Below are 27,962 nucleotides of genomic sequence, written 5' to 3'. Positions count from 1 at the left end.
TCAAAGCGCATGCTTCCGATTTTACATATGCAACGCTTGTGTTCTGACATTAATACTCCAGTTTATTTTGGGGGGTTTTGGTAGTCCCAGGACATTAATCCTGCCAAGTATTGCCTAAATATAAAGACAGCATTTTACATCTAAAATAGTATGTTTTATACAATTGGGTCACGTTTTCTGAAACAATTCATTGTTTTTACCATTTTTCCCCTCCACGTATTTTAGCATAAATTCCAAAGACTTCTATCAAAAAGTCATACGTTTCAGTCCATTTATGTATTAGTCCTGCCCGCTGCAAGCCCAGTTAACAAATTTCACAGCCCAGTGCGTCCGTTCCGCTGCCGATGCCGCTCGGCCTTTACCGGAAGGGGGCGGAGTTCTTCTTCTTTGCGCCGTTACGTAGCCCCCAGCTGCCGGGGTAACTCTGCTTTTACCGGAAGGGGGCGGTGCTCTTCCTCTGCGTGCCGTGACGTAGCGCGGCTGCGGGCCGCCGACGCAGGGCTGGGTTTCCATTTTCATTACCAGAGAGGCTTGGGGAACAACAACATGGAGCCGGATATTGAGGACAAAACGTTGGAGCTTATGGTGAGTCTGCGGAGGAGCCTCTTTGTTTCTGCCATGGGGATAAGCTGAGGCGTAAGATGAAAGTTAACCGGGGGTATCAAATGAGGGAGGAAGAAGGGGAAACCTTTCGGGGGTAGAATACGGAGTCGCCCTGGATTGACAGAGGTGGAGGAAAAAAGGAGGGGGAGCGAAACCGAGATACAATAACCGATACGAGGCCTGGGGTCGCACTTTTATGCTTAGGGGGCTTTATATCCTGTCCATTTACTGGACTCAGCGTTACAGCCCGAAGCCTAAAGGTGACGCTCGTTTGGGTGATTGAGGTCGAGGCGGGGTGTAGCGAAGGGCACGTCGGCGGGTCGGAGGCCGTAAGCTCGGCGAAGTGTTTCACTGCGGCGCCGCTGCGCCATTCGGCCCGCTTGTCGGAGGCTCGCTTTAGTCACACGGGCGCACGGCGGGCCCCGCAAGACACCCTGCTCGGTGCGCTGTAACGGCTGCCTCGCTACCCTTCACGGCCCTTTAAAACCAGTTATTGTTATTATTGTTGTGAACTTTGTTTTCTTTTGCCGTGTACGTATGTGCCTTTTTCGAGCTGCGTAGAAGGAAGTGGTGAGTCTGGAGGCTCCGGGATCATAAAAATGTCTGCCGCCTTACACGTTTTATCATTGTAACTTGAAATTGATTTGAATTCGGTTCCTGGGGTGATGGACTGTGCGGTCGATCTCACTGCGGATCGGTCCAGTCCGGTTATGATTTATTTAAGCAGCTGGTATGCCGATGGCCTGAGAGTCAGGGGCGGTGTGTTTTTAGATTTTAGTCTGGATTCATATAACTGGAAGAGTTTCAATCATCTGATTGCGGTATGATTTAATCCCAGTACATCATTTTCTGTGTATGTCTGCGCCTGTTTGTATACTGGGAAGAAACGCCTGCGATGCCCGAAAATGTACAGATACTGAGTCATACTTAATTTATTTTGATTTCTGAATATTAAAAAATGAATAACCATACATTTCTTTTTCGTCCCGGGTCAAATGTACATGTGGAAAGAAACTGGCGTTGTTCCGAATTAGCATAATACATTGTTTACTTTGACAAAAAGTGATGCTGTCAACCGAAGCGCTTCATCCCATACATCGTTATACAAACCGTAGTAATTTAATGTATACGAGACTTAATTTAAGGATTACATCATTTAAAAAATGTTTCGAAGCGTCATATTAAATAAAACTATTACTGAGATATGCTTTTCAATATTTTTGTTTCTGGAAACCTGCTCTGACCATTTCAGTGGCGAATTGTATCTTTGAATAAATGACACATTATTATTCATATGCTCTTCCAACTAGTCTAAATGGTTAAAATAATAAAAGATATTACATGTTGTAATGAGTCAGAGTATTTCTTAGACCCATATTAATAAATCTGATTAATGTATGCGTTTGGAGTTCATATAACTGCAGTGTGTCCATAGCTGATATGTAATGACGCACTGTCAACTATTGCCCATTTTGATCCTAATTAAAATTAAATTAAATTTTATTGTGCCTTAATCATTTGGGTAAAGGTTAAATGTTTTGATAAAACAGATTTTTTTTCTCTTCTCCTAATTTCTTGCTGTTGGCGTAGTATTTGTTTATTCACGCAAACCTTGTTTAATCACATTTAATGGATGCTGGAGTAGTATTTGCTTTACATAGTTGATGGAAATTGGAAATTATGGGAGCCTCCGTTCTATTTAATACCAGTTATCAGCTCTCGATCGGTGAGTTCTGGATCGTTTATACTCGTTCCTTCATAGGGAGTGAATGCCTTCTTTTCACTGTCACTGCTAGGTAGAGCTCCGCGGAGTGCACTGAGGTAGAGCTCCGCGGAACCACGCCCACATCACACTGCTTTTGAGTGGCTCATCTCTTTGGCAGGCTTTGAAGCCACAGCAGTGTTTTGCGCCAAGCTTACTCCAGTCGTGTGTACACAACACTGAGGTTTGGCTGCATGAGTATCTGCGTGAGGAGATGGGAGGAGACACGACCGGGAGACAGCCCTGTATCCCTGATGACGCCGCCTGCTGAGGTGGGGGCTATTTTACAGGCCCCCTCAGCTCTGCTCAGAGCCCGGAGTGACCAGCAGTGCTCCTGTAATCCGTTGTACTGTTTCCTCTGAAAGGCTGTCTCGATCAGCTCCTGAAGTTCTGTGGAGCAGTGTTGTCAAAAGAAGGGGTTTTGAGACGACTGGCGATGCTCACGCCTTCAGAATTACCATGATCGCAACATTGCAGGCCGCGTTGCTTCTTGTCACAGCCTTTGTTAATCAGTTATGTTAAGGGATGGGGTTATGGCATTCACTCTCTCCCTTCCTGGTGAGTTGTTCTTTGTTTCCTTGGCTCTTCCGACCTCTCCGTTTAACCTGAAGATGCTTTTAACCTTGTCGCATGCCTGGCCGTACAGTAGAAAGCAGCCTGGAAGAGAGCTTGCTCAGCTGAGCTGATATTCTCTTGGTGTGGGACACTCTAACACTGTCAAATGGTAGCCTTCCGGTCGTGCAGTCTGCGCGATGCCAGGGTAGACAAATCTGGCAGAGAGACCCTAAGTGACCTTGCAGCCTAACAGTGGTATAACTGTGCGTGTGCGTGCATCTTGTAGTGTGCCTGCTTTTACATGTCATACTGAGTGCGGCCGCCATCATCCCTCACCATGCACACAGTCCTGGTATGGAGGAGGTCATCATCCCGGTTCATCAAACAAGCTCCTCTTACCCTTTGCTATCTTCATCTCTCTAGACGGTTTGAATCGAACATGCAGTTTTGTATTTACTTGTGATGTAATCACTCTTTTTGCCACTATGTTGCACAAATTTGACTCGGGTGACTCATCTGACCAGCCCCCACCGATCCTGCTGTTGTCAGTGACACCCCCCACCCCTGCTGTCCCGGTTGACACTGCCCTGCCCCTCACTGTTCGCGCTGACAATACCTCATTCACTGCCCAGTCTGTCCCCTGCTTTCTGTGTTTTTCTTATTGCCATTATATTACAATTGAATAAATATGATTTACTGTTTATTTTTTTAGTTCACCTAGCCAGGATATAAAAATTGCTAACAAAATGCTAAATTTCACTCCTAATTTAAGCATCATGCTTTACTAACAAGGAGATAATTGGCTAAAATGATTCCTTAAGGTTTTTTTTTGTTTGTCATATTCATATGCTAGAATATTAAATTCTACCATGATGTCTTGCATGGACTCCTTGCTGCTAGTCTGTCTGTCTAAGGCATCCTCCATATGTTTTTGTATGTAGAAAAACAGAGAACATGCACTGTGCTGGGAGCTCCGATCGGGCGGCGACACCATCTTTTCCAGTGAAAGTAATGGCACTGGCTCCCACCTCACAAGCACCTCCCCCTATGCTTACCTCTCGCAGCTGGACTGTCTCTGTGGGTTCAGAGACCGGCCCTCCCTCTAAACCCTCATTGTTCCACAGTCACAGACTTGCACATCGCGGTCCAACACCAGCAGGAAAACCCTCAGGTGCACGCGGGCAGACTACGGTCAAAGTGCGAGTGCCGCTCTCAACTGACTTTCAGCCCCACCCTGTGGCATCTCTTCTGAAGCCGTAGCAGTGGCGGCGGCAGCTGGCCCTCGCATCTCCCCCACTCCCCTCTCCATCCAGGCGGCTCTCCAGCAGCCGCACGCCCGCGTGCGTGTGTCCGTGTGCGAGCGTCTGCGTGCGTGCGGCTCTAATAGCTGTCTCTCCCATCCCCCACCCCCTCTCTCTGTCTGCAGTGCTCTGTGCCTCGCTCTCTCTGGCTCGGCTGCTCCTCGGTGGCAGAGAGCTTGTGTGCACTGAGGTGTCTACAGAGCATGCCCAGGGGCCACAATCAGGTGCTGCTCTTACTTCCTCCTGTGTGCTGATGTGCCCGAGCCTGCCGCCGCCCTTACCCTCCCCCCCCCCACAGACTCCCACCCCGAGCTGTCCGTTCTGTCTAGATCCCAGTGGCGTGGCCCCATGGGTGGCTGATATTGAGAAGGCTGCCTTTGCCCGAGTGTCCGTTATGTACCGCTCACTCTTACACCTTTTCAGATTTTACTCCTTATAAGGGAAGGACATAAGGAAGGGAGGGAGGGAGGGTGAGGGGGGGGTGGTAGACAGGGGGCATCCTGTGAGCAAGGGCGGTTATGTCAGCCCTGTGGCCCCGAGTCTGTGTGGCTTCATGAACCTTTGGGAATCTGTCTGACCCCTATGATGCTTTGTGATGTTCTTGTGCGATGCTCCCAGACTCTGTGGTGCCCAGGTTGTGTGATGCTGTGCAGCACATGTGACCTTCTGTAGCTGTTTAACCTGCGGTACTGTGTCTCTTAGTTTACTGAAGGCTGCCCCTCTCCCATGTTCCCTCATAGTGGTATAATCCTGAATCTCCAAGGCTCCCTTGCCCATCAGAGTCACTCTTTCTCAAACGATTGAATTCTGAAGGAAAGTAATTTTAATATTGCAGACAAAGCTGCCTTTTTCCCCATAAAGCCACTTAAACTGCGCGTCAGAAATTCAAGGCAGGGCTGTCCAGTGGGGCGAATACCGGGTCAGGGTGCTCATTTGCCTGAAACTCCTCCATATGCAGCCAGAACCTGCAGACTGTGAGATAAAGCACTGTTGCTTCGTTTCCACCAACATGGAGCTGGTGCCGGTGCCAGTACTAATGCTGGGCTGGTTCTTGCTTGAGAACCTGCCTGCGTTTCTACTGGTTTCAAAAAAGAACTGAAATGTTACGTAGTCGGAAGTGAAAGTAAAGGTTCATCTGCATTTTGTTTTTTTTTTTGGATTTATTTTGATCTGTTGGTCTGGATAAGTTTTTATAAGCTGGCAAACCGATAGTGTTTTCAGAATATGACTTGTTGCCCTTTGTCTCTATTGCCTGTCTTCTTAAAGGCTCCCCCATCTGTTTGTGTGATTCTCGCTCACTGTTTTACCGCTGTCCTTTTAAGGATTGCTAAAAATTTAACTTTGCTGTCCGCCTCATGATCTCTTCACCACTCGAGTGGCACTGTATTTTATTTATTTGACTTGTGACGTTTACAGTTATTACTAAATCAATCTTCTGTTTCCTGCAGAATAAAAAACAATGTGATGTTGCGTAATTAATGTGAATTGTACAATTGTTATAGGGCAAGATAATATTTTATGTAAAATATCTTATTTTAAGCAAATACAATCCATACTATTTTAAACTATCTTACGACATTTTGTCTCCGTAAAGGCTCCGTTGTGTGTTATTCTCGGTTGCTGAGCTACCGTTGTCCTTTTAAGGGTCGCGCAACAAGTCGGCTAAAACTGAACTTTGCTATTCGCCTCATGATCTCTTTGCCACTCGAACGCCGCAATATCTTATTTATTCGACCTGCAACATATTTACACTTTAAATCTGGCCAGCGGATTGGTCTTTCGTTTTTCACAGAATAAAAAAAAATGACGTTATTCTGTAAGCTGGCAGGTTGTTCCACTGCTGGCACCGGTGATATTAGACTAAACTGTATGTGTGATGGATTGAATTTTCTGGGTACGCGGAAGGCTTGACATGATAGACCGTCCCACTTTCGGTGACGTTACAGTGCCAAAATCTGACCCCAGCTTTTCTGGGGTACCTTGCTGGAGCTGTTTTTTTTCTGGCCCAGGGCCATTTTTTTGCGGTGGAAACTTGCAGAACCAGTTCTGGATTGGGGGGAAAAGTCCGGCACCAGCACCGCATTTGTGGAAACGAGGCATGTGAAATGCTTGCTCTGGTGGTCTTCAAAGCAAGCTGGTGTGTCCTCTACCACACCTCACAGACCTGTAAGCCTTTGGGCTTCATCAGTGCGAGGCTACAAAGCAGGATGGACCAGTGGAGGATATATATATATATACAACAACGATATGCAAGAGTTTTTTTCCCCCCCCCATTCTGGGGTGTCTTCATCAGCCCTGGGTGCCACTGGCCAACCTTAGCAGTGATGTAGTCACTTTCTGTGCCAAAATGTCTGACTCCTTTTCGCCCGATTGCCTGCTCTTATTGCATGTGCACGCACTGCCTGATCTCTGACATGCCTGCTTGTCTGCCTGCTTAAGTGTGACCCCCCCCCCCCCCCTCCTTCGACACACACGAGCACACACCCTTTCTTAACATCTCATAAACTGTGAAACGCACAGACACAAAGGCAGGTCTCCTCTACCAGTGGGAGGGCTGTAACCATGGTTACCGCTGTCCTTCCATCGCAGCCATCCATCTCCACCAATAGTCATTGACATGCGTGTGGGCGAGCACAGGGGTGGGCGTGGGGGTGTGAGTGTGTGTCTGTGTGTGTGTCACATGAGTGAGTGAGTGGACTGTGTATGACAGAAGTGAGAGCGCGCTCTGGGTTTAGATACATGGACTGTAGTATGCAGTGCTCCGAGCTGTTACCCCTGGGTGCCACCTTCAGAACCAAGCTGAGCTATTGTGTACCTGGGGCTCTCTTCCTGTGTGTGCTGGATCACCCAGTGCCCTTCAGCATCTTGCGGTCCTGAGCCTTCTGCCTCGCTCCAGGTCTGCACCAACACTTGCTTCAGAATGGATCGGTTCGGGATATAGGTTGTGTTAGCCTGGGTGTGTCAGCACTCCGGTGTGCACTAGGATTCCTGTAGGGGTGCTACAGGACAGCGTCTTGCTTGCCTCCTGTGTCATGTGGTTTGATCCCCACCCTTCCCCCCGGATGAGCACTGCATGTCTATCTTCCGCTATCCTTGGCCATGTGGGGACACTGGACACGGTCACCGGCGGTGTGGTGACGGTGTTTAATTATGGCTGTCGCCGAAATACCAGCAGCTGCAGCAGTATTAAAAACCAGCGGTATTAGTCGTCAGCTGTTGCGGAGGAGTGGGGTCGAGTTGGGGGAAGCTGACACTAGGTTGGCTGAGAAAAGGTCTACAAGCAAGCACTGTGTGTGTGTGCCATGTGACCTATCATGTGACCTTCCCTATGCTCCACCCTGCCCCTGAACGGCAACCCCCCCCCCCCCCCCCCCCCCCCAGCATCCTGCTGTTGCCTGTGTGTCATCCATGGTTTCCTGCCCCCTGCCGTTCTCACCATTACATCGATCTCTCTCTCTTCCAGAACACCTCGGTCATGGAGCCTCAGAACAACGAGCTCTCCCCAAAGCAGACCTCTCTGCACCAGGGAAAGGTGGGTGCCCGTCACTGCTTGCCTTGCTGGCCTTGATGCCCACCCCCTCCCCCAAACACATCCAAACGCTTCAGTCTGTGTGCTTTACTTAAGCTATCCAGCTCAAAACTCTGCACTATTTTGTCCCTTTAGTGGTCGCTAGGTGTGATTAACTTTTGCCAGTTTCTGCACAGCATTCAGCATCTGCCCACTAATCATTTCTCAAATACTAACCATTGGTCAGAGCTAGGGGCTTTGATGCCAGTTTTAGTGAATCAGGGGCACAGGGATCACAAGGTTCTGCGGTAGTTGGGTAATCCCCGGTCTGATCGTTTCGGTAACCTGGAGATGTACACGTTTTGTGAAATAGTGTTTTATCCCATGTGAAGGATTTCTGTTTTGATTAACCTCTTTAATACCCCACAAAAAATTGAGCTGACTTGGATCTTTACATGAAGTACATCACATAAAAAAAAAAAAAATAGTTTTAAATATTAGGTTAAATTTGAGTCCTGGAAGATTTTTTTCCCAGGAAATAGCCCTTGTGAGATTTTATTTATCAGATAAATAATGTATCATTTGATAAGTTACTTGGCGCTGATCAGTTAACAAAGTTACTGTGTTGGTGTAGGAACTGGATAACTGGCAGCCTGTGTTAAAATGTTGCTGCAGATGAAGATGGGTTACATGTGTAGTTTGGGGTCTAATAGTGCATTATCTTGCCTCTCTTTAGCACTGTACCCAGAGAGCCATTTCGTGAGTTACATTGCAGTATAGCCATTGTTTACTAAAGACTTCATATGTTAAAACATCTAAACTCAACTATAGGTATATATTAATTTAGTTATTGCATGTTGACTGTGACTTACAGTTCTGTATTATGTAATATTAGATAAAACACACAGTTGTTCATTTTGAGCAGAGTTCATTTTGTTTCAGTGCTGCCATTTTGTCCAGCCTATGCCGGATCAGGAAGGAATGATATTGATCTGGGGTTTTGCTTGGTATATATTTTCTACGTTTCTTGTTACAGTTTGTCAGTTGCACTTTGGTAGATCTGAATTTACCCCCTTTGGGGAAATGAGCGGCCTCTCTACAAGTGGAGTTTTTATACCTGGTGTGATTACAGTCTTATTTGGTTAGTTAAAGGTGAATTTTCAGTAACACTTAGAAATGGCAAATCAATTTTTTTTTTATCGTTCTGGTAACCGTTTGCAAAATTCATGTACTTGTCGATGGAAGGATTGTTAACAAAACAATGCATGTGATTAGATATGTCATGGTATTATTAAGCTTTGCTCTGTCATTGAATACATCTGAGCAATAAACCTGGCACTGCCAGCAACTGCATCTCCAAAGTGTCCTTTAATTGACTGACACCTCTGTTCACTTTCTGTTTGTATGTTATAATTTATGCAGTTCATTTTGTTGATACCATAAATTGGGATTCTGAAGTTACACAGCCATTGGTGATGACATGGGTTATATTTGAAGCCTGATTGTCTTGTATATTTGGGGAGTTTTCTCTGCTGGCTGTTCTCCAGTGTGTGTATCTGACAGATTATTTAGTCTGCAGTCTTAGAACATCTGATGTTTGACTGGCTGAGAAACGGGGCCTAGTTTTACACCATGTTTAAGGTGTTTAAAGGTTATGTGAAGTTTATCAGACATGACACACATCACATCAATACTTGATATTGCCCAAACAGAGAATTATGAAGGGAAGGCTTTGCTGGTAACTATTTTTCCATGCCCTTCCAAACATTATACTGGTATATAGGGTTTTGGAAGGGAACTGCGTTGGTCCACCTAGTAAAATTCACCTGACAGTGTAGTGTAATATTGTGTAGTCAGTGACTGCTGCAGTGAATTTACCCTGTCTGGCTTTATCAACATTAATTGTAGTGGCAATACGCAGTATTTGAACCTTGTGTGGTCTTATTGCAAAAGAAACTGTAGCGCAATTAGATTTTTTCCACTGACTTTAATTCCTAAAAACAGACATCTTGAGCTGAACGCCGAGTAAATATATCAGGTGACCGTGTGTCTGACTGGTGTCTTCAGAGGTTTGTCCAAAATTTGACGTGCTGTAGTCTGGTTGTTTCACATACTTTTTTTCTTTGCCCAATTTAAAACATCATGTTAAAATGAAGAATACATTCACAGTGTCCCTCCGGTAGACAGCAGTGGGTGTGAATCGCGGGTGTGGGTGTATATAGTGCATCCACCTCCATGAAGTTCAACATTGCATTTGTTCGGACACGAGCGAAAATTGAGCTGGTCTGTTCGGTGGTTTCTGTGGGTTAAGCTAACTTTTTACTGAAAACCGGAATATGCAAATCTTGAATGACATTAAGTGTGGATAAGTTAACCAAAATTGTGAAATGTTCCATTAGGTGTGTGAGTGTGAGAGAGAGAGAGAGGGATTGAGGCCTTGAAAGTACGCAAGAGACATTAAGCTACAATTTACTTTAGCTAGGGGACAAAAAGCATATCAGGATAATTGCAAGCTGACATTCATTAAGACTGGCGATGTAGAAGGGGGGGGGGGGGCTTCTGTGAACATCACCCCTTGCACCTGACCACAGTATCTGTGCACGCTGCTTCATTGGGTAATTAGGAGCTTTAGGTAGCGTCTGCTTTAAATATCTGCTCAGACTGCAGAGTAAGTGTCTGCTAGTGGCAGGTTGCAATCAGCTGGCTTGTAAAATTGACAGACTTATCATCAACCAACTAAATTTACCTGCATTTGGCAGGTGATCTGGTGCTAAGTTCAGTCCCTGCAGCTAGCTAAGTAAGTAACTCGATGCTTTTTATTCATCTGCAATATTAGTGTTACTACAGAAATGATTTCTTTGGGGCTGTTACAGTTCTGTTTGCTATATGGCTCCTCATCATTGCTAATGTCTTGGTCTTTTTTAAGGTAGTAGGTAGCTTAGTGGAAATCAAAGCCCCAAATGGAGGATTTTTGGCGTCACACTGCTGTCGCCTTGAAAAAGGCTGTTGAACTGAATTGTCCCAGTATAGAAAATTCAGCTGTATAGATTAGTTCAACTGTAAGGTGGTTAAAAGTGCCGAATAAATGTAAGTCAGTCACATGGAGCATCTTGCCATTATGGGGTCTTTGTGAACCCCTAAGTGCGTTTGTTTTTTTGGTTTAATTCCTCACAACGGATGCCAGCTACTTCAGAAACTGCATTGGCAGTGTCGCTGTCCCGTTGTCTAGCTATACCTTCACGATTGTACCGCACCATGCTGCACTGAGTGAACTTATGACCCAAAATTCGATACATGGACAGTATATCATGTTGCTGTCGAGCTAGTAGTTCTTGTAACTAACAGTTGTTCTCTTGTGGATTGACGTATTACATCCTTAAGAAAAGATCTGGGGGCATTTTACATTTGTGTTTGTATAACTGTTAGTGATAGCTCTTAGTGTGCCGTGTGACCGTTTCAAAGGGCATTAATGGGGACAATGGAATAATGATGCCGGTTTGCAAAATGACTGTGGTGTTTCGGTGCAGACAGCAAACACACACGCCTTTCTCCCATCCAGATCAGCAACGGACCATCCAGAAAGAGACCGTCGGAGGGCAACTACGAGAAGGAGAAGGACGTCTGCATCCAGCTGTTCGACCAGTGGTCCGAGGCCGACCAGGTGGAGTTTGTGGAACACTTGATCTCTCGCATGTGCCACTATCAGCACGGCCACATCAACTCCTACCTCAAACCCATGCTGCAGAGAGACTTCATCACCGCGCTACCAGGTGAGCCGGCACGCCTGACTGCTCGCGCACCGTTTCACACCCTCTGCGGCTGCCCTGAAGCCTCTGGCTACCTTGTCATCTGTAATGGTTGTATTATGGGTGTGAGTTTAGTACTTCATGGTGATGGTGTGACTGATTTGGGTTCGTTCTTAATTATGGTAGAAGTGTGAGTGGACAGCGTCACACTCTGCCTGTAAACAAATTCCTTGCGTTACCCAGAATTTCACGTTTCTGCTGTTGACGCCCATTGCTTTGAACAACGTCCTGGCATATGTACAGATTTCCACTAAGGCTGGGTATTACCAACTAGCCTATGATACAATACTCATCACGGAACCAGTGTCTCAATATAATGTCACGATGCATCGTGATATTACCATTGTATCCAAATTGTTGACATTCCAATATTGAATTAATGGAACTACTAAAATTTTAAATGGGCAAAATTTAATTTACAGCTTTTAACTGTAAGGATGAGTCAGAATCTTGAATAAAGTTGTTGCACATTTCAACTCCCAGTTGCATAAACTACTGTCTTTGTCCATACATGAAGTGCGGATTTCTGTTTTTGAAATGGCAGATGTGGAGGGAGGAAGTAGATCGAATCATTTCACTTGTATTTTAACATTTCAGGGGGATACACTTCACTGCATTTTTGTATTGCAGTGCACTTGGCATAGGCAACGTAAACAATATAATTTTTAATCAGCAAATGTTGAAAAAATGTAAAATAAACTCAGCCCTTCCCCCTTGTAAAACGGTGCTGCATTAAATGAATAAATCGACACAGAGGTTCACAATATTGATGAACGAACATGACAAATTAAATGGCAATTTCGAGATTAATCACAGTATTAATATAGCTGTAGTGGACACACAGAAAACACACACCGATACTTTTGCACGGACAGCAGCCTTGCACGTGGTGCCCCCGTACTATAGCTTTACACGGGAGGCGTGCAGGTGCACATGGCATCCCTGACCTCTCACCCGCCCACAGCCCAGGGTCTGGACCACATCGCGGAGAACATCCTGTCGTTCCTTGACGCGCGGTCGCTGTGTGCGGCTGAGCTGGTGTGTAAGGAGTGGCAGCGTGTCATCTCCGAGGGCATGCTGTGGAAGAAGCTCATCGAACGCATGGTCCGCACAGATCCCCTGTGGAAGGGCCTTTCCGAGAGGCACCAGTGGTGAGTGGCTGGGGAGGCGGAGCTTTCAGGCAGGGCTGTGGAGGCGGAGCTTTCAGGCAGGGCTGTGGAGGCGGAGCTTTCAGGCAGGGCTGCGGAGGCGGAGCTTTCAGGCAGGGCTGTGGAGGCGGAGCTTTCAGGCAGGGCTGTGGAGGCGGAGCTTTCAGGCAGGGCTGGGGAGGCGGGGCTTTCAGGCAGGGCTGGGGAGGCGGGGCTTTCAGGCAGGGCTGGGGAGGCGGAGCTTTCAGGCAGGGCCGGCTTTAGCTGTGGGCAGTTGCTTAGGGCTCCCAACTTACCTGCTTTTTGGAGGAAGTGAAATAATCATGTTTTCCTGTTGGGGGTGGTCTCCCAAATAGTATTCTCGGGTGGCTGGAAGCTGTTTGGGGCTGGGGAGGGGCAGTTCTCCTCACAGTACGACTACGGACGTGACTTCATATGAGAAGACTTATCCCTATGTCCTTGGCTGCGTTTCCCTGGAACCGGAGGCCTGAAATGTTTCTGTCTGCCTCCCTGCAGGGAAAAACATCTGTTCAAGAACCGCACGACAGAAGTTCCGCCAAACTCATACTACCACTCTCTGTACCCCAAAATCATCCAGGACATCGAGGTAAGTCAGGGTGGCGTTCCAACTGCTCGCATCTCCCCGTTTCCTCTCCGCGGGTGTAGTCGGCCTCTCTGCCCTTACCACCGTGACCCTGAGCGCCTGCTCTCCTCCAGACGATCGAGGCGAACTGGCGATGCGGGAGGCACAACCTGCAGAGAATCCAGTGTCGCTCGGAGAACAGTAAGGGAGTCTATTGCCTGCAGTATGACGACGAGAAGATCATCAGCGGGCTCAGGGACAACTCCATTAAGGTGGGTGTGTGCTCGTATGCGAATGGGGCGTGGGGGTGAGTTAGCCTGCCTGCCCCCAGCTCAGTATCTCCCCCCCCCCCCGCTGCCCCTACAGATCTGGGACAAGCAGACCCTGGAGTGCCTGAAGGTTCTGACAGGACACACAGGCTCAGTGCTGTGCCTGCAGTATGACGAGAGGGTCATCGTCACCGGCTCCTCTGACTCAACCGTCCGGTGAGACGCTGTGGTGACTGGGGCAGTCTCAGCTTGGGGGGGGGGGGGGTCAAAGACCAAAGGCAGGAGCTTCCATCATTGCTGCCCTAAAATGAATGGTGTTGGGGTTAAGTGTTGCTGAGGTTGTGAGTTTTAACAAACATCTTATTGATGTCAAACTGGGTCGTACTGTTCTGGTCTAAGCAGCCATTGCATGTGCCCGGTACAGTACATGACACTGTGAAGCTATTTAAATTCCAAAATTTATTTTTTAATTTATCTTTTTGCTGCTGTTGGCTATCTTTTCTGTGCTGTATCATCATTAGTATTTGAGTATTATGGATACGGTATATCCCGCTGCCTTTGGCCATTAAATCTTGTTTCCGTTGACATCGTTTCAGCTGGTCAGGACCCGGCTGGTGTCCTTTTAACTGCCGGTGAGTAACTCTGTGTGTGACCCGAGCTTCCCCCCCCCGCCCTCCTCACCTCCAGGGTATGGGACGTGAGCTCCGGAGAGGTGCTTAACACCCTTATCCACCACAACGAGGCTGTCCTGCACCTGCGCTTCTGCAACGGCCTGATGGTCACCTGCTCCAAGGACCGCTCCATCGCCGTGTGGGACATGGCCTCGCCCACCGACATCAGCCTGCGCCGCGTGCTGGTCGGACACCGCGCCGCCGTCAACGTGGTCGACTTTGACGACAAGTACATCGTCTCCGCCTCCGGGGACCGCACCATCAAGGCCAGTCTGCCACCACCAGCCTGCCTGCTTTCTTAACATCTCCGCGCTTCGTCCTTCCTCCATAATTCTCAAATATTTACATGCGGATTCCGTATTAGAGAAACATAAACAAGCTTGGGGCATTTTATATGTTTATTTTAAAATGTCTTCGTCTATCTGCTCGGTGTAGGAAATGAGTAAAAATCATTTTGACATTTGCACTGGGCCAGTCAAAGTTTAGGGTACTTGTTAAAGCAAGACGGTGTTTATCCTTTTTGGATGCCTTTAACCGCTTAAATATGTATTTGCATTAATCGTTGACACTGCTAATATTTCTTTGTTGGTTGTACCAGTGGAAAGAAGTTTGCAAAAAAATATAAAAAAACCTCCATAAGTTGGCAGTGGTGAGTTGGTGGGGTAAAATATTAGCATTCAGCTGTATAAATAGGGAAGGGTAATGTTGTAATATTATAAGCTATGTGAGGCTGTGGTTACATACCTTCCATTGCTTCTGCCAAGCAAATAAATAGAGAAAGGAATTACATATTTGTTTAGCAGACGGCTGTATCCAGACTGACCTTACAGAGCTTGCTGTCCGTGCAGATGTTCAGCAGGGGCCGTTAAGGCCACGCGCCTCGTCTGAAGGCCCGCTGGATGCAAACCTGTGAGATCAGCTATTCATCATCGGCACCATCTGCTTTTTTTTGGGGGGGGGGGGGGGGCATCCTTCACGGACTGATTCGGTGGATTAAAAAGATGGTTTTTATAGATTGCAGAGTATGGCAGGACACCCTGTGTGAAGGTGATGCAGTTTAGTCTGGGTGCTGGTGGCCTGGGGGGGTGCAAGGCCAGACAGGCCTCCTGTTTTTTTTTTGTTTTTTTTCCCTCTCCCTCCCCACCCCCCGTATTCTTGGCAAATTCAGCCATCCAAATGAAAGTATTTTTTATCTTCTATGGATGTGCCACCAGGTGGCAGTGTTATGGAAGCATTGGCATGATGCATGATGCCGGAGGGTGGGGTTGGGTGGGGGGGGGGAGTGTCTTAAAACTAGTCTTATTTTTTTCTTAACGTGACTCTGTGTGGCTGTTACTTGGTCAGCCCAGGTTAGCCAACTCCTGTAAAGGCTTTGTTTTCCTGGTGACTTGTTCTTTGAATTTGCTGCTGCTGTGAGTTTGTGTCTTTGCTTTGCTGACCTCGGGGAGCAGTGACTTGGCGCAGGTGACGTCCCAGTCACCGTTTGGGAATTCAGCCCGAGCCCCAGCAGGTCCCCTGTTCCCCCTGGCCAACCAACACATGCTTTCCTGCCGTATGAAAACACTCGCAGACAGCTTAAATAAGGGGGGGAATTATTTCAGGAAGAAGGTGGGTCTGCTCAGATTGGTAATTTATTCACTTTGAAAGACGTTTGTGAAATTGTTCGTTTCACATGGATGGATGACTGCCGCCTCTGTCACTCACCACTGGTGCCTCTTGTTGACCTTTGAGGCATGACCCTTGTGGTCTCTTAGGTGTAGCACTGAAATACCTGCCAATTGGGGGGCATGGCTTGCCCGTGGATACCAGCATAGACAGTGTAAGCTAAACGTAACCATGACGACCTTGCGAGCAACTTTTCATTGGCTGGATCGGCGTTCTCATCTGCCTGCTGTAGGTCAGGGTGAGGAGGCCAATGGCTGGTCAGTCACAGTGCATTTTGGGGTTGTGCTCAGTCTTGGGTTTGTTGGTGGGTTTGTCTGAGTCCGTCCTCACATGGTGTCCGTGTTCCTCCCCAGGTGTGGAGCACCAGCACGTGCGAGTTTGTCCGGACCTTGAATGGACACAAGCGGGGCATCGCGTGCCTGCAGTATAGGGACAGGCTGGTGGTCAGCGGTTCTTCCGACAACACTATCCGGTCAGTACGTGTGTGTGTGTGTGTGAGAGAGAGGAAGAGAGAGAGATGTTGAGCTCCCTCTGCGGGCTGTTGAGCACCATGTCTAGCAGCACATTATCTCTGCAGTCTGTGGGACATCGAGTGTGGGGCGTGTTTGCGTGTACTGGAAGGCCATGAAGAGCTGGTCCGCTGCATTCGCTTCGACAACAAGAGGATCGTCAGCGGGGCATATGACGGGTGAGCTCCTGACGCCACCAGCCTCTAAGCCACACGGGGATTTTCTGTCCTGCGTATCATTTTCTTATAAAGCTTGTTTGGGTGTTTTTGCTGTTTTGTGGGATATCGTAGGGGCATGTGTGCCCGCTGCCATCCACGTCCTTAAAAATGCTTAACGTGCTTTTCTAATTGCCTCGGTGAAAAAGCAGCTGTGCAAACAGTCTGTGAGGTAAATACTGTGAGTCCCATGTGCTGTCCAGTAGGACGGCAGCAGCTAAGCAAACACATGACGTAATGCTCGCTCCCCTGTGACTGTTAATGACCGCATGCTGCACCCTGCTTTTTAATGACTATTATTCTCTGGGTGTTAATGACCGTTATTCCCCGCGGAGTTATTTCCCCTCGCTGGTTCTGCGTTTTCGGCGTGGCTTTGCCTGCAATGCGTGTCCACCATGGGCTAAACCCTTAACCACGCCCCCCCCCCCAACCCATTCCTGGAGTTAGTCTAGGAAAGGAACTCAACATTTCCTGTCACCGTTTCTGCAGGAAGATCAAAGTGTGGGACCTGCAAGCTGCTCTGGACCCAAGAGCCCCAGCCAGCACGCTTTGTCTGCGTACACTGGTGGTGAGTGTGTGTGTGAGTGTGTGTGTGTGTCTGTGTGTGTGTGTGTCTGTGTGTGTGTTGAATTTGTGCCCAGCCACTCTTTGTCCCCTGACTGCATTGGCATCATCTTTGGCGCACGTTCTCTCGCTAAAATCAGCACCACTACGTACCGTTGGCCGCTGCTGCCGGTGGCGATGACGGCGATGATGTTTTCCAGGAGCATTCTGGCCGCGTTTTCCGGCTGCAGTTCGACGAGTTCCAAATCATCAGCAGTTCTCACGACGACACTATCCTCATCTGGGACTTTCTGAACGTTTCGCCGAACGGCCAGACAGAGGGCCGATCGCCTTCACGCACCTACACGTACATCTCCAGATAGCAGGTATGTGCACGCTTGCCCCCGTCGGCCTCTGCTTGTGTCTCCAGGTGCCAGCTGCTAGTGTACGCGTGCGACTCTGGGCTCTGAGGCTCGACCGCTGACTGCTCTCTCTCCTGCAGGATGAACATGGCGGCAGGTGCGGTGTGTCCTGGAAGGTTTGTCTGGTGATTGGCTGTGTCTGTGTGGGAGATGGGAGGCCAGCGAGTGGACATAGCCTCCTCCTCCTCCTCCTCCTCCTCCTCCTCGCTCCCCTTCTCCATCTTCTCTCCGACTGTCTGGGTGTCTCTCAGCCCTTGTATCAGCCCCACAAACAGAGCCTGGCCCCCCCTCCACACACACACACACACACACACTGGTGGGTCAGTGGGGGGGGCTGCGAGGCTCCCAGACTGAGTGAGCGTGGGGCAGGTGCCACCGCAGCGCCAGTGAAGACATTGGAAGGGGCTGGGGGATGGGGGTTTGGGAAAGGGGCTTCTCTGTTCTGAGTTCCGGTTCTAAGATGCACAGTGTCCAGACTTCCTGTGTCTGGACATCCTGTTGTGGCACAAAGGGACACAGACCCCCCAGGAGACCCTGCATGTGCCCAGCATCTCACGCTGCCCCCCCACCCCCCACGTCTTTACCCCCCCCTCCTTTTTTTAAATTCCAAAATGTCTTTTTCTTTGTAATATTGTACTAAACATTGTAGTTTCCTGCTTTCCCCTAACCCCCCCCCCCCCCTTTCTCTTTCATTCTTGCTGTCTGCCTGCTTAGGTTTTCAACGGTCTGTATCTTGGAGCTGAATTTAGCTGTAAACAGAATTTGTCTTGTCAGAAATTGTGTTGTATATTGAAATGATTTTTTTAAAGAAAAAAAAAACACATTATTAAGAATAAAGTACTTGACTGTGAGGGTTTGGTCATGCTGCCCAACGCCTTTTAAGTGATTTTGACTCGTGTGTGTGTGTGTGTGTGTGTGTGTGTGTGTGTGTGTGTGTGTTCGTGTGTTCGGTATTTCCAGTTTGTCTTGCAGTGTTCATGCTCATCTCCTAGCATGTCTGTTGATCTTTGGCCAATAATGGTGTCCTCTCGTACGCGAGGGTTGCAGACGTATGTCGGGGTGTGTTGATTTCTGGTGCCTTTTGTTTTGTCTGGACCTGGGTTCCTAGGTTTTTGCCTGGCTAGTGCTTCTTGTGCTCTGCCGTGCTACAGATAAAAGGGACCTAAAAACCTTAAATCCTTATGCAGAGTCACAGCTTTGCACATGTAGCTAATGACCGGCTAGTAACTTGTACTTCCTGTAGTTCCATAGTCCATTGAGAGACATTCTGTCCAGGTGTGGTAATTATATCTAGGGAAGTTTGAACTAGGGGGGGTGGGGGGGGGCATGTGCCCCCAATATTTACTCTCTCCTTAGCCCTTGGATGTATCTACCGCTATGTTAATGGGTTACATTTGCCAGGTGTTTTCTATAGTGTGGTTTGTTAAATTAGCTGGGGAAGCTGATCCCTTGCAGAAGCCGCCAGTACTTATACACACACATACACATACGCTATGTGATTTGGCCACAAGGTGGCGATAAATGCATACCCCCGGACTTAGAACTGTGCGTTGAGAAAAGATTCATTTCATCAATGGAAAAAATACTGTGGATTTAATTTGGCAGTATTTTGCTTTTTTGTCATACTTAGCAGCATCTGTAATCTTACCAGTTGTAATATTTCATAACATTTCAACACCTTATCCTTTCATTGCTTAGTCAATATTATTTTTCAAAACATCTTAGAACACTTATACATTTATACATCTTGATGATATATGGGAGTGATTGGCGTTAAATACCTTCCTCACTGGTGCTACACCCGGGGACCCAGTTTGAACCTTTACCACTGTTTCCCAATCCAGTCCTCAGGGACCTGCAGACTGTCCGTGTTTTTACTCTACCGGGAGCTGGGAGGGAGCAAAAACATGGGAGGGAGCAAAAACATGGAGACCGTGGCTCCCAGAGACCTAGCTTGGGAAGCATTGCTTTAGGTTTGTACACAAGTAGTTTAGGAGTCTGATAATGATGCTGTTGCCATTTTAGAGCATTAAGTTGTAGTAATTGAATGCAGTGGTGTTCCGAGCCAGTGCAGTGCATATTTTGGTGACATCATTTTCTGATGAAAGGTTTAAACCCCTCCCCCTTCATTTGAAGCTTTGCTTCACTGATTTGTAAGTCTGTGCCCCCTCTTCCCCCCCAGAAAACTGCTGTCTGTCTTTCCATTCACCGAAGTAGCCGCAACTTCATCGTTTCTGTCCTAATTCCCCCCCTTCCCTTACCAGCAGCTAATCTGAGAACGTTGAAGTTTTGAGGTCACCACAGCAGTTACTCATACTAACAATAATCCCCCGGCAGTGACTCCTCTCCACCTTTTCCACTTGGGCTTTCACAAGCACATCTGTGGGATTGTTACGTCGATCCAAAATGCCCCTCTTCCCCCCCTCCCGAATGCTGGAGGAGCGATTCATCCAACCGATTCTACCCACTGCAATAACGATCAGGCCTGGACTTCCTGTTCTTACTGGGGAAGTCGAAATGTAACACAGAGCCAACTTGTAGACATCAGTTATATGCAATAAAACATTAACTTTTTAATAAATCAAAATAGCCTTAAAATGACTGCAATATACAGAGGTGAAAATAAATAGTTTTATAATAACAATAATAATAATGCTACTGTTTGTCTACTTGGTCCACTTAGTACGAGGCTGTGGTAATCCACTTGATGTCCAGTACCAGCACTGTCCACTGTGCTGGGACAAAACGCCCTGTCACCGTCCCACACGTACGCAGGTGTGTGTAATAACACCTCTTTGGTATCCAGGGTGTCTTTGGCGAGTCTAGGCTTTGGTACAGCTTGGCTTTCATATTGCAGTCTGAGTGTCATTTCACCAGGTGCGAGGTGGTGTGGTTGTAAACAAGCACTCCTCCCAGAGGGCCTAAGTCACACCTAACATGCTTATTTACACATGTAATCAGGAGCTGGGGAGAGATGAGTGCCCTTTACCACTCCGTAGCTTTCTCTTCTTTTAATTTTTATAATCTTCCTGAAGCGCTTGTCCATCTCCTGGGGCTTTGTCCATCTGACTGAGAATTTTGTCTTCCAGTGCTAAGTCTTTCCCCTTCAGTCTGTGGCGTGGTGGAACAGGGTCCTGGTCTGAACCATTGCTAGGCTCTCTCTCCCTATCATTCTGCTCCTGGTCTCCTGTGTCTTACTCATATGGTTTGGTCCATTCCAGCAAGGAACCTTGCGCAATAACAAAGCTTCACTGGCGGTGTGAATTCATCCACTCACGTCCTGATCTGTGTGATGACTCTCTAACGGGTGGGTCGTGTATGTCTGTGTGCGTGTAGCATGTGTGTTTGTGTGGCCGAGTGCTTCAGCCAGATTCGCTAGCGGTCGCCAGCCGCTCGCACCCTCTTGCTCCGCTTGCTGACGGTGGTGAAGCGGAAAGGCTGCAGGTCGGGCTGCTCGCCCGGAGGGAAGCGCTTCAGGAAGTGCACGTCCTGCTGGTTATGCAGCGTGTGGGGTCCTCGCCGAGGGCGCCCCCTCTTGGTGAAGCCCACGTACCACCCGGCGTAGCGTGCCGACATCAGCGCTGTGTAGTGATTCTCCAGCACCTTCTCCACGAAGACGCAGTCAGCGCTGCGATTGCTCGCCTTCTGGGGAACGCGTGCAGCAATACCATGAGAGTCAGTGTGGTTGTCATGCCAGGTATGGTATCTCCACCCCGAAATAAAGGATGACCCCTATAGGTGAAGCTCTATCTGTTTACAGTATTGTGAGACATGCTCAGCCATTCCTCACTCACCTTGCCCACAAGTTTCCCTCGCCGGTTCATGCACAGGTAGTAGTTGGTCTCCTTGCCACGTATTCTCACTTGGCTGCCGAAGGTGTCGGCTTCCACTACGAGCTGGGCTTGTGAAGAGACGGACGGACAGAAAGGGGGCGTGATATTAGTAAAGGAGGGGAGGGAGGGTTGAAGGATGGCTATGGCACGGAATACACGTGATCCAACCATTGGCGGGTAGAGGAGGAAGCTGCTGTTCAGCCTCATGTCATAGACTGGAACTTAGGTTAAAACCCCTCCCAGGAGTTAAAAACTCCTGCTTTCTCTTAATTGCATGTCGAGACTGTGTAAAGTTATGTACTCAGTACATGAAGACTAAGTAAGCCACTTGCATACACAAACCTTTATTACGCTGAGACTTTAAATAACACTTAAAAATGGAGTTTAAGAATGAGCAGAGGAACAAGCTCAAACCAATGACCTGCTGTCTCTCTCGATCCATATATTTTAGGATTCTTTAGAAAGGCTCTTAAGGGTTTCTGTAACCATGTCAAGTGTACTGTTTAACAGTATTGGTTTAAATGTCGTATTAGCATCTTTAGCGGAAAGGACAATAATGCAGCTCCAGCAGATGACTGACTGATGCCCCCCTGCCACACATGCAGCCCGTGCCCTTCCAGTGGAAGCTGGTGGGAACGTGCCTTACCATATTTGTCTCCATCCTCTCCGCGGGCGCTGATCTTCCTGCCCAGCACCTGCAGGTGCTTACCGCTGGTGCGGCTGTACAGCTGATAAACACGGTGCTGTCTCCGGCTCATTGCGTCTCGAGCCCTCGTCTGGTTCTCTACGTGCACACTGAAGTTGACGCCATCCCTGCCGAACACCTGCAAACCCCCCCCACCCCACAGTTATGGTGTTAGTGTACACACACACACACGCACGCACCAGTAACCGCAAATCTCCACTTGGATACATGCTTGCAGAGGCTCTTACCTGTAAAGGATTGTTCACCACCAGCAATGTCTGAATACATCTGAAAGAGAAGGAGAGACTGGAATGAGTTATAAAAGAGAGTAGTGTCCTTAAGCTCTGTGAGTCTCTTGTCGGTGTGCTTTGGTGAAAAGCTCACAAAATAATGTCAACTCTGAGAGAACATGTCCCAGCATCTGTCATCTCTCGTCCATTTTTCCATATCAAGCTTCTCCTGCCGCCTCCTCACTGGGGAAACTCAGATTCCTGCCAAGCATTTGAGTCTTAAAAATATTCCTAAAAGCCTGGATCGATTATCTTGTCAACTAGGTATTAATCAGCCCTGCATCGTCCCTTGTACTCTGAGTGGGTACTTGTGCACTTCCTGTTCGTGTCCAAATGTGCCAATGCCCACTGCATCCTGAGGTCACCCCATTGACTTTCCTTGTATCTATGAAGTGCCTCTGTTATCCTCAGACATCATATATGCAGGAAGTTATTAGCTGCAATGCTGCTGCCATTGGATCTGTCACTGGACAGCTAGTCGCTGAGCATTGCTAGTTCATTCCCGGCACTCCCATGATTTTAAACAATTAATTTCAAATACTGATAATGATAAATAAATTGACAAAATATCACAAGAATAATTGTGGTATAAATTGTTTTTACTTGCACAATACAGGACTCTCCAAAGAGGTGTAAAAAATTGTCAAGAAATTTGGGATAGACTTAAGGTTCTGTACAATTGAAATCACCAAATAATCAGAAACCTGGTGCTTAGCATCTGTAATATCACACTGTGCCATTTTAAACAGCACACCATCCCGCTACCCTCACAGCTGGAATATAGTACCCTGACCACTATTCCACACTAACCAACATCTGGAATCCAGTGCAGTAACCGCTACTCCGTGCTAACCCACAACCCTCATGTCTAGAGTCATCTGCTATAACCAGTGATTCATAGCCCTCAGGACTACAGTAGGAAATAACTTAACATGTCTGTGCATTAGGTGGTGACTGGTCAGAGTAAACCGCCGTTTATGTTACAGTAATAGTGGAGTAACTTACAAGAAAGTCAAGGCGGAGAGAATGGACTGCATCGCTCCCCCAAGCGACCGTGAAGCTTCAGCGCACGTCTGTTCCCACGGTGGATTCGAAATATCTGAGCCAGGAAGAACCGTTTAGCTGTGCCGTCCTCCTAGGAATAAGCGTCCGATTATGAATCCGTTCGGTGGATGGAGGGACGTCGTGGCCAGCCGCCAGTCCCGTGCGCATTAGCGGTAAGCGGCGGGCCCCTTGGTCGGGCTGAACACGGGGGTGGGGTGTGTTCCGATGGGACGCTTGTGCCACTGTGGTTGCAGCTGAATAAGCAGCACTCCGCGGAGAGCCGTCTGACAGGGACTTTTAGTGCCGAGAGAAGAGGGGCAATAACTGATTACCACGCGGTGTCAATAAAAGAGTTTGCTCACTTTAATTCCATAGTCAGCTGGCTTATATCCCAGTCTTTCGCAAGAGTTTGGTCGTTTGAAACATAAGGTCGCCAGGTGGGTTGCGATGGGAGTAGCCAGTTCGCCACTGATGCTCCAAGGGTAGGATGTGAATGACAGTCTTCCGCTGTGGCTAATATCTTGTTGTCCGGCGCTGGGGCAGACTCTGCACCGCTTCCTCTGTCTTTATAAATCCGTTTTGAATATATACTTTCCCCTTTTAAAAATTCAGTTTACAATGATTTTGCAAATTAAAAAAATAACCTGCTACGGGTTGACGCGTAAAGGGAGGAAAAAGAAAGCAGGCATACGGAGGAATGAGTTTTATGAATAGGAAAGGCTTGGGGTGGGGGTGGCAAGAAGGGGAGAGGGAGTTGGTCTAGTTCCTGTGATGCGAGATCAGTAGCCGCGGGAGGGAGAAAACCTGGCCGGCGTAGAGATGAGGACGGCAAAAAGGCGATGGGTCTGCGGGCTCCAAGTGCCGCTCGGTGGAAGCAGTCATGGTTATGCCTTCCGGAAAGGTCGGCGAGTCCAAGGCTTTTGGCACTGAGACCTGCAATTGCCAAAAGACATCACTGAGACCACGGGCAAGGTCCTGCTTAGAGGATGTTTAATAAACGATCAGAGAGAGTATAGCGACAGCTTTGTCGGTGTAGCGGATACAGCTACTCGCGGCGGCAGTGTGCGGGGGATAAATCCGCACCGCACCTGATCCGCAGCGCTGTACGCGGCGCGCTGCCTGTCGGCGACTCTCACTGAGATCCAGCACAATACCAGCCCAAAAACACGCAGATGACATCACCCTTTAAAATTTCGGAGGAAAAAATGTCATGCGAGTTCTTTCTGTTGTTGTTTATGCTTGCACGGTGAAATTTGTACAGTTCAACTACTAGCTCCCAAAATTCCAAGTAGAAGAGTGAAGACTGTGATTCTGAAGTTTCAAGTTGGGTGCGTTGTCGGTGTCTCCGCTTTGCCCAGAATCTGTCCGATACGAACGGTGTCCGTTTAAAAGCATGGGCAGATCCTCTTAAAACCTGCCCCGTCTCCGTTTTCTGTCAGCCTCGATGCTTTTCTCAAACATAAATAAAAAATTCCATTCAGTGAAATAATTTCGACTGTCACTTATATTAACTATTAATATGTGTCATGAAACGTGAATATTTTTTTCCTCGATTTCTTTTTCCAAATAAGACCTTTGACAGAAAAAGCAAGTCAGCAAGCTTAGATCTCACTCCGAGTGAAAACAGTACAAGATTTTAACAGCGGGCAGATCAATCCTCCCCTTTCCTCTCTCTCGCATCCTCCCTCCTTCTCGCTCTCTCATCCTCTCTCCCTTTCTCCTACACATTTATTGGATCCAAATGAGATTAGTTCATGTATGATGCTGATTCTCATTGTAGCGTGCTGCAACTAAAAATAAGTAAAACTGTATAAGCGGTCCACAAACCTCTCGTTTGTTTCAATGTTACTTGAACAAAACAAGAGAGCGAGTTTCTGTGAAAACGAAAGAATACCTTTTTCTACCTCAGCGGGCTGACACCAACTGGACAACGCAGAGATAAAGGAAAAGGGGAAAGAAAGAAAGAAAGAAAGAAAGAGAGAGATTAGTACGGACTACCGATCATCCTTAACGCAGGAAGCTTTTGCCCCAGCTGCTTTGAAAGCGCTGGGGTCTGATTTTGCGTTTCAGAACTTGGGAGAATAACAGGAACGAGTGAGTGAGAGGGGAGAGGGAGGGAGAGGGCGTGAGGGAGGTATGTAAGCAAAGAAAGGGATCCAAAACGAACATTTCTCAGGGATTTCGGCTGCACCACCCGCCCCCCCCGCGTCAAAACCGCAGACACTCGGCCAGTCGGCCAACCCAGTTCGCAATCTCAAGTCGATTTTAACTTCCAAATGCGCTTTTACATGAATTATCAGTATCTTCATAATTATTAAAGTTTGCATTTCAGACACAAAAAAGAGGAGACGTAAAATGACCATAGTGTAGGACTTTGACACTGCGGGTAAGGTAGAGGTGCTTGCTTTTGAAGTTGCGGGGGATCTGTGACTGGTCTGGACAGCCGGTTACATGGTAGCGGACAGACAGTTTTCCGCTTTCAGTTCCTCAGCTCTGAAATCCGTCAGTCGGGCTTTCCGTGGAAGTGTGGACGAATGGTTTTCTGGCTGTAGGGTCAGCCCTGGGTCACAGTATGAGCAGTTAGCTGTCAGAATACCCTCCCCCTTCCTTCGACGACGGATCTTGCGTGTTGACGTATGTACTCCATGAATGTGGTCCCACTCTAGATGCGGGAGCTGGGGGAGGGGGCGCGCTTGTATTGGACCGCATTAATGAATCTCAAGGGTGTATAAATCCGTTTGACAGGAAACATCACGCTTGACCGGGGATTGTCATTCGCTGAAAATCAGTCTGTATATGAATGCGAATGGTTTAGATGCATTTCTTGTTTAGAGCAGCAAAAGTGTGCTCCACCAGGTGGCGCTATGCAAATAATAGCTCTAAGCTGTCTAGCCATACCCTTAGGATAGATTATAAAATGTATTAAAGAAAGAAAAAAAAATCTTCAGCTTTCTATGTACACATTTTGCATATAATATATATATATATATATATATATATATATATATATATATATATATATATATATATATATATAATATGAAATGTATATATGTGGACAAATTCTAGAATAATTTCTCTAACTGTTTAATTTTAAAATTTCATTGTCTATTAACAAAGATTAAAACATGCCTAAAATGTTGACGTAAACACTAATTTAAGGAGCTTTACTGAGTCTATTCACCAGATCCACCCTCTTTCCTTTTCACACTCCCGTGGGCTCCAACATTTTCAAATTAAAAGTCATTCCGTGACTTATTCCGTGACTTTTAACCGTTTTATGGCAAAACACACAAAATGCATGTATTACACCGTGGTGTTATATTTGGTCATAAATGAGGTCAATAAATACTGGCTACCCTTTTGACCTTATTCCAGCACTCAAAATAACGTGCAATTTCCCTCCGGGTATTTAGAAATCCTGTAGGCTACAGAAGGAAAACGGACATGTACTAATTATTAATGTGTAAAAACGTATATATATATATATTTTCTATATGCTTCCATATGTATTCAGCGTTATGGAGCCCTTTAGGTCATAGAGGAGGCAATCAAAATGGACTCCCCATCTCTCTGTCTGTTTCTCCCCTCCCTTCTGTCAATTTGGAAGGCTGAAAGTGTCACAATAAGACTCCCAGTATTGACGAAATAATTCGTCTCCTTCAAGTGCTGGTAATAACGCTCATAGATGAACCATGGTTTGGAACAGGCTGGGCTATGCATTGTGTCTAAACTGCTTTTGCTAAAAGAGGGCGAGAGAGCATTGTAGTAAGAGTGGCAGTGTATGCCTTTTCCCCTCCCTCTCTCTTTGTGTGTCTTGTATTGATTGTTCATATCTAGCCTCCTGTGGGTATTGATCCTTTTCAGACATTTGCAATAACACACAATTGCACACATACACGGAGAATGGCAGAGAGACTACAAATGTGCTCAGTGGTTAACTGTTTTTCATGCACCTTTGATGCTTTTGCCAGTTCTGTTAATGAGCAGAAGGAAAAGTTTCCAGATTAGCCAGAGATTACCTGGCAGTGCCTATACCCCCCGCCGCCGTGTTCGGATTGCTGTAATGAGACGGGCGCTGATTCCGCCTCACTCCATCCCTGTCTCGCCGCGGAGATAATGGACGCGAACTCTCCAGCTGCCAAGGTCAGGGGTTAGGGCAGGGAACACGCTAGCGATGAAGACGACACAAATCTGACAAAGACCGTACAGGGGTATCCGCACGGAGACCAGAGGAACAACAAGCACATATGTTGCAAGGAATAAATAAATAAACCATCGATCAATGAAGCTTTCAGCCTTATAGAATCTTAGATCTGTCCGCTCTCACATAAAACTAACATTAATACATAGGCCTATCCGCTTTTTTGTTGTGAAATTGAGAACTTACTAATGTTCCCTTTTAAAATATATGATGCGTGGTAAATATGTTAGTGTAGCAAATTAAGACAGGGTTTTAAAAAATGCTCAGTGTACATTTCGGGATATGTTTTGCGGTTTATATGATTTATATACATTATAATGGAGAGTGTATAAACTGATTTTGCCAT

The 27,962-nt window shown here is 47.2% G+C and overlaps 2 protein-coding genes across 3 annotated transcripts; one reads left to right on the top strand and one right to left on the bottom strand.

The window, feature by feature from the left end:
• The first annotated feature begins 436 nt into the window (after positions 1-436).
• LOC111859864 (F-box and WD repeat domain-containing 11-B) lies at positions 437-18,411 on the top strand. 2 transcript variants are annotated; one of them, XM_023842970.2, is made up of 14 exons: positions 437-585; positions 4,347-4,445; positions 7,685-7,753; positions 11,289-11,499; positions 12,500-12,686; positions 13,200-13,290; positions 13,401-13,538; positions 13,633-13,751; positions 14,223-14,472; positions 16,225-16,343; positions 16,449-16,559; positions 17,085-17,163; positions 17,360-17,524; positions 17,641-18,411. In XM_023842970.2, the coding sequence occupies exons 1-13, from the start codon at positions 547-549 to the stop codon at positions 17,519-17,521; spliced, it is 1,674 nt and encodes a 557-aa protein (XP_023698738.1). In that variant the 5' UTR covers positions 437-546; the 3' UTR covers positions 17,522-17,524; positions 17,641-18,411. The 2 variants fall into 2 exon arrangements, with proteins under 2 accessions (XP_023698738.1, XP_023698739.1); XM_023842971.2 differs by lacking the exon at positions 4,347-4,445 and having other exon boundaries at positions 441-585.
• Positions 18,412-19,158: 747 nt separating this feature from the next.
• LOC111859862 (fibroblast growth factor 18-like) lies at positions 19,159-25,461 on the bottom strand. The gene is made up of 5 exons (XM_023842969.2): positions 23,374-25,461; positions 22,327-22,366; positions 22,040-22,217; positions 21,355-21,461; positions 19,159-21,205 (listed from the first exon to the last, which is right to left on the bottom strand). Exons 1-5 carry the CDS (start codon positions 23,403-23,405, stop codon positions 20,936-20,938), a joined length of 627 nt encoding a protein of 208 aa, XP_023698737.1. The 5' UTR covers positions 23,406-25,461; the 3' UTR covers positions 19,159-20,935.
• Between the last annotated feature and the right edge of the window lie 2,501 nt (positions 25,462-27,962).

Source organism: Paramormyrops kingsleyae, chromosome 10, assembly GCF_048594095.1.
Source record: "Paramormyrops kingsleyae isolate MSU_618 chromosome 10, PKINGS_0.4, whole genome shotgun sequence".
Classification (NCBI taxonomy): domain Eukaryota; kingdom Metazoa; phylum Chordata; class Actinopteri; order Osteoglossiformes; family Mormyridae; genus Paramormyrops; species Paramormyrops kingsleyae.
This window is presented reverse-complemented; position numbering and strand designations above follow the sequence as displayed.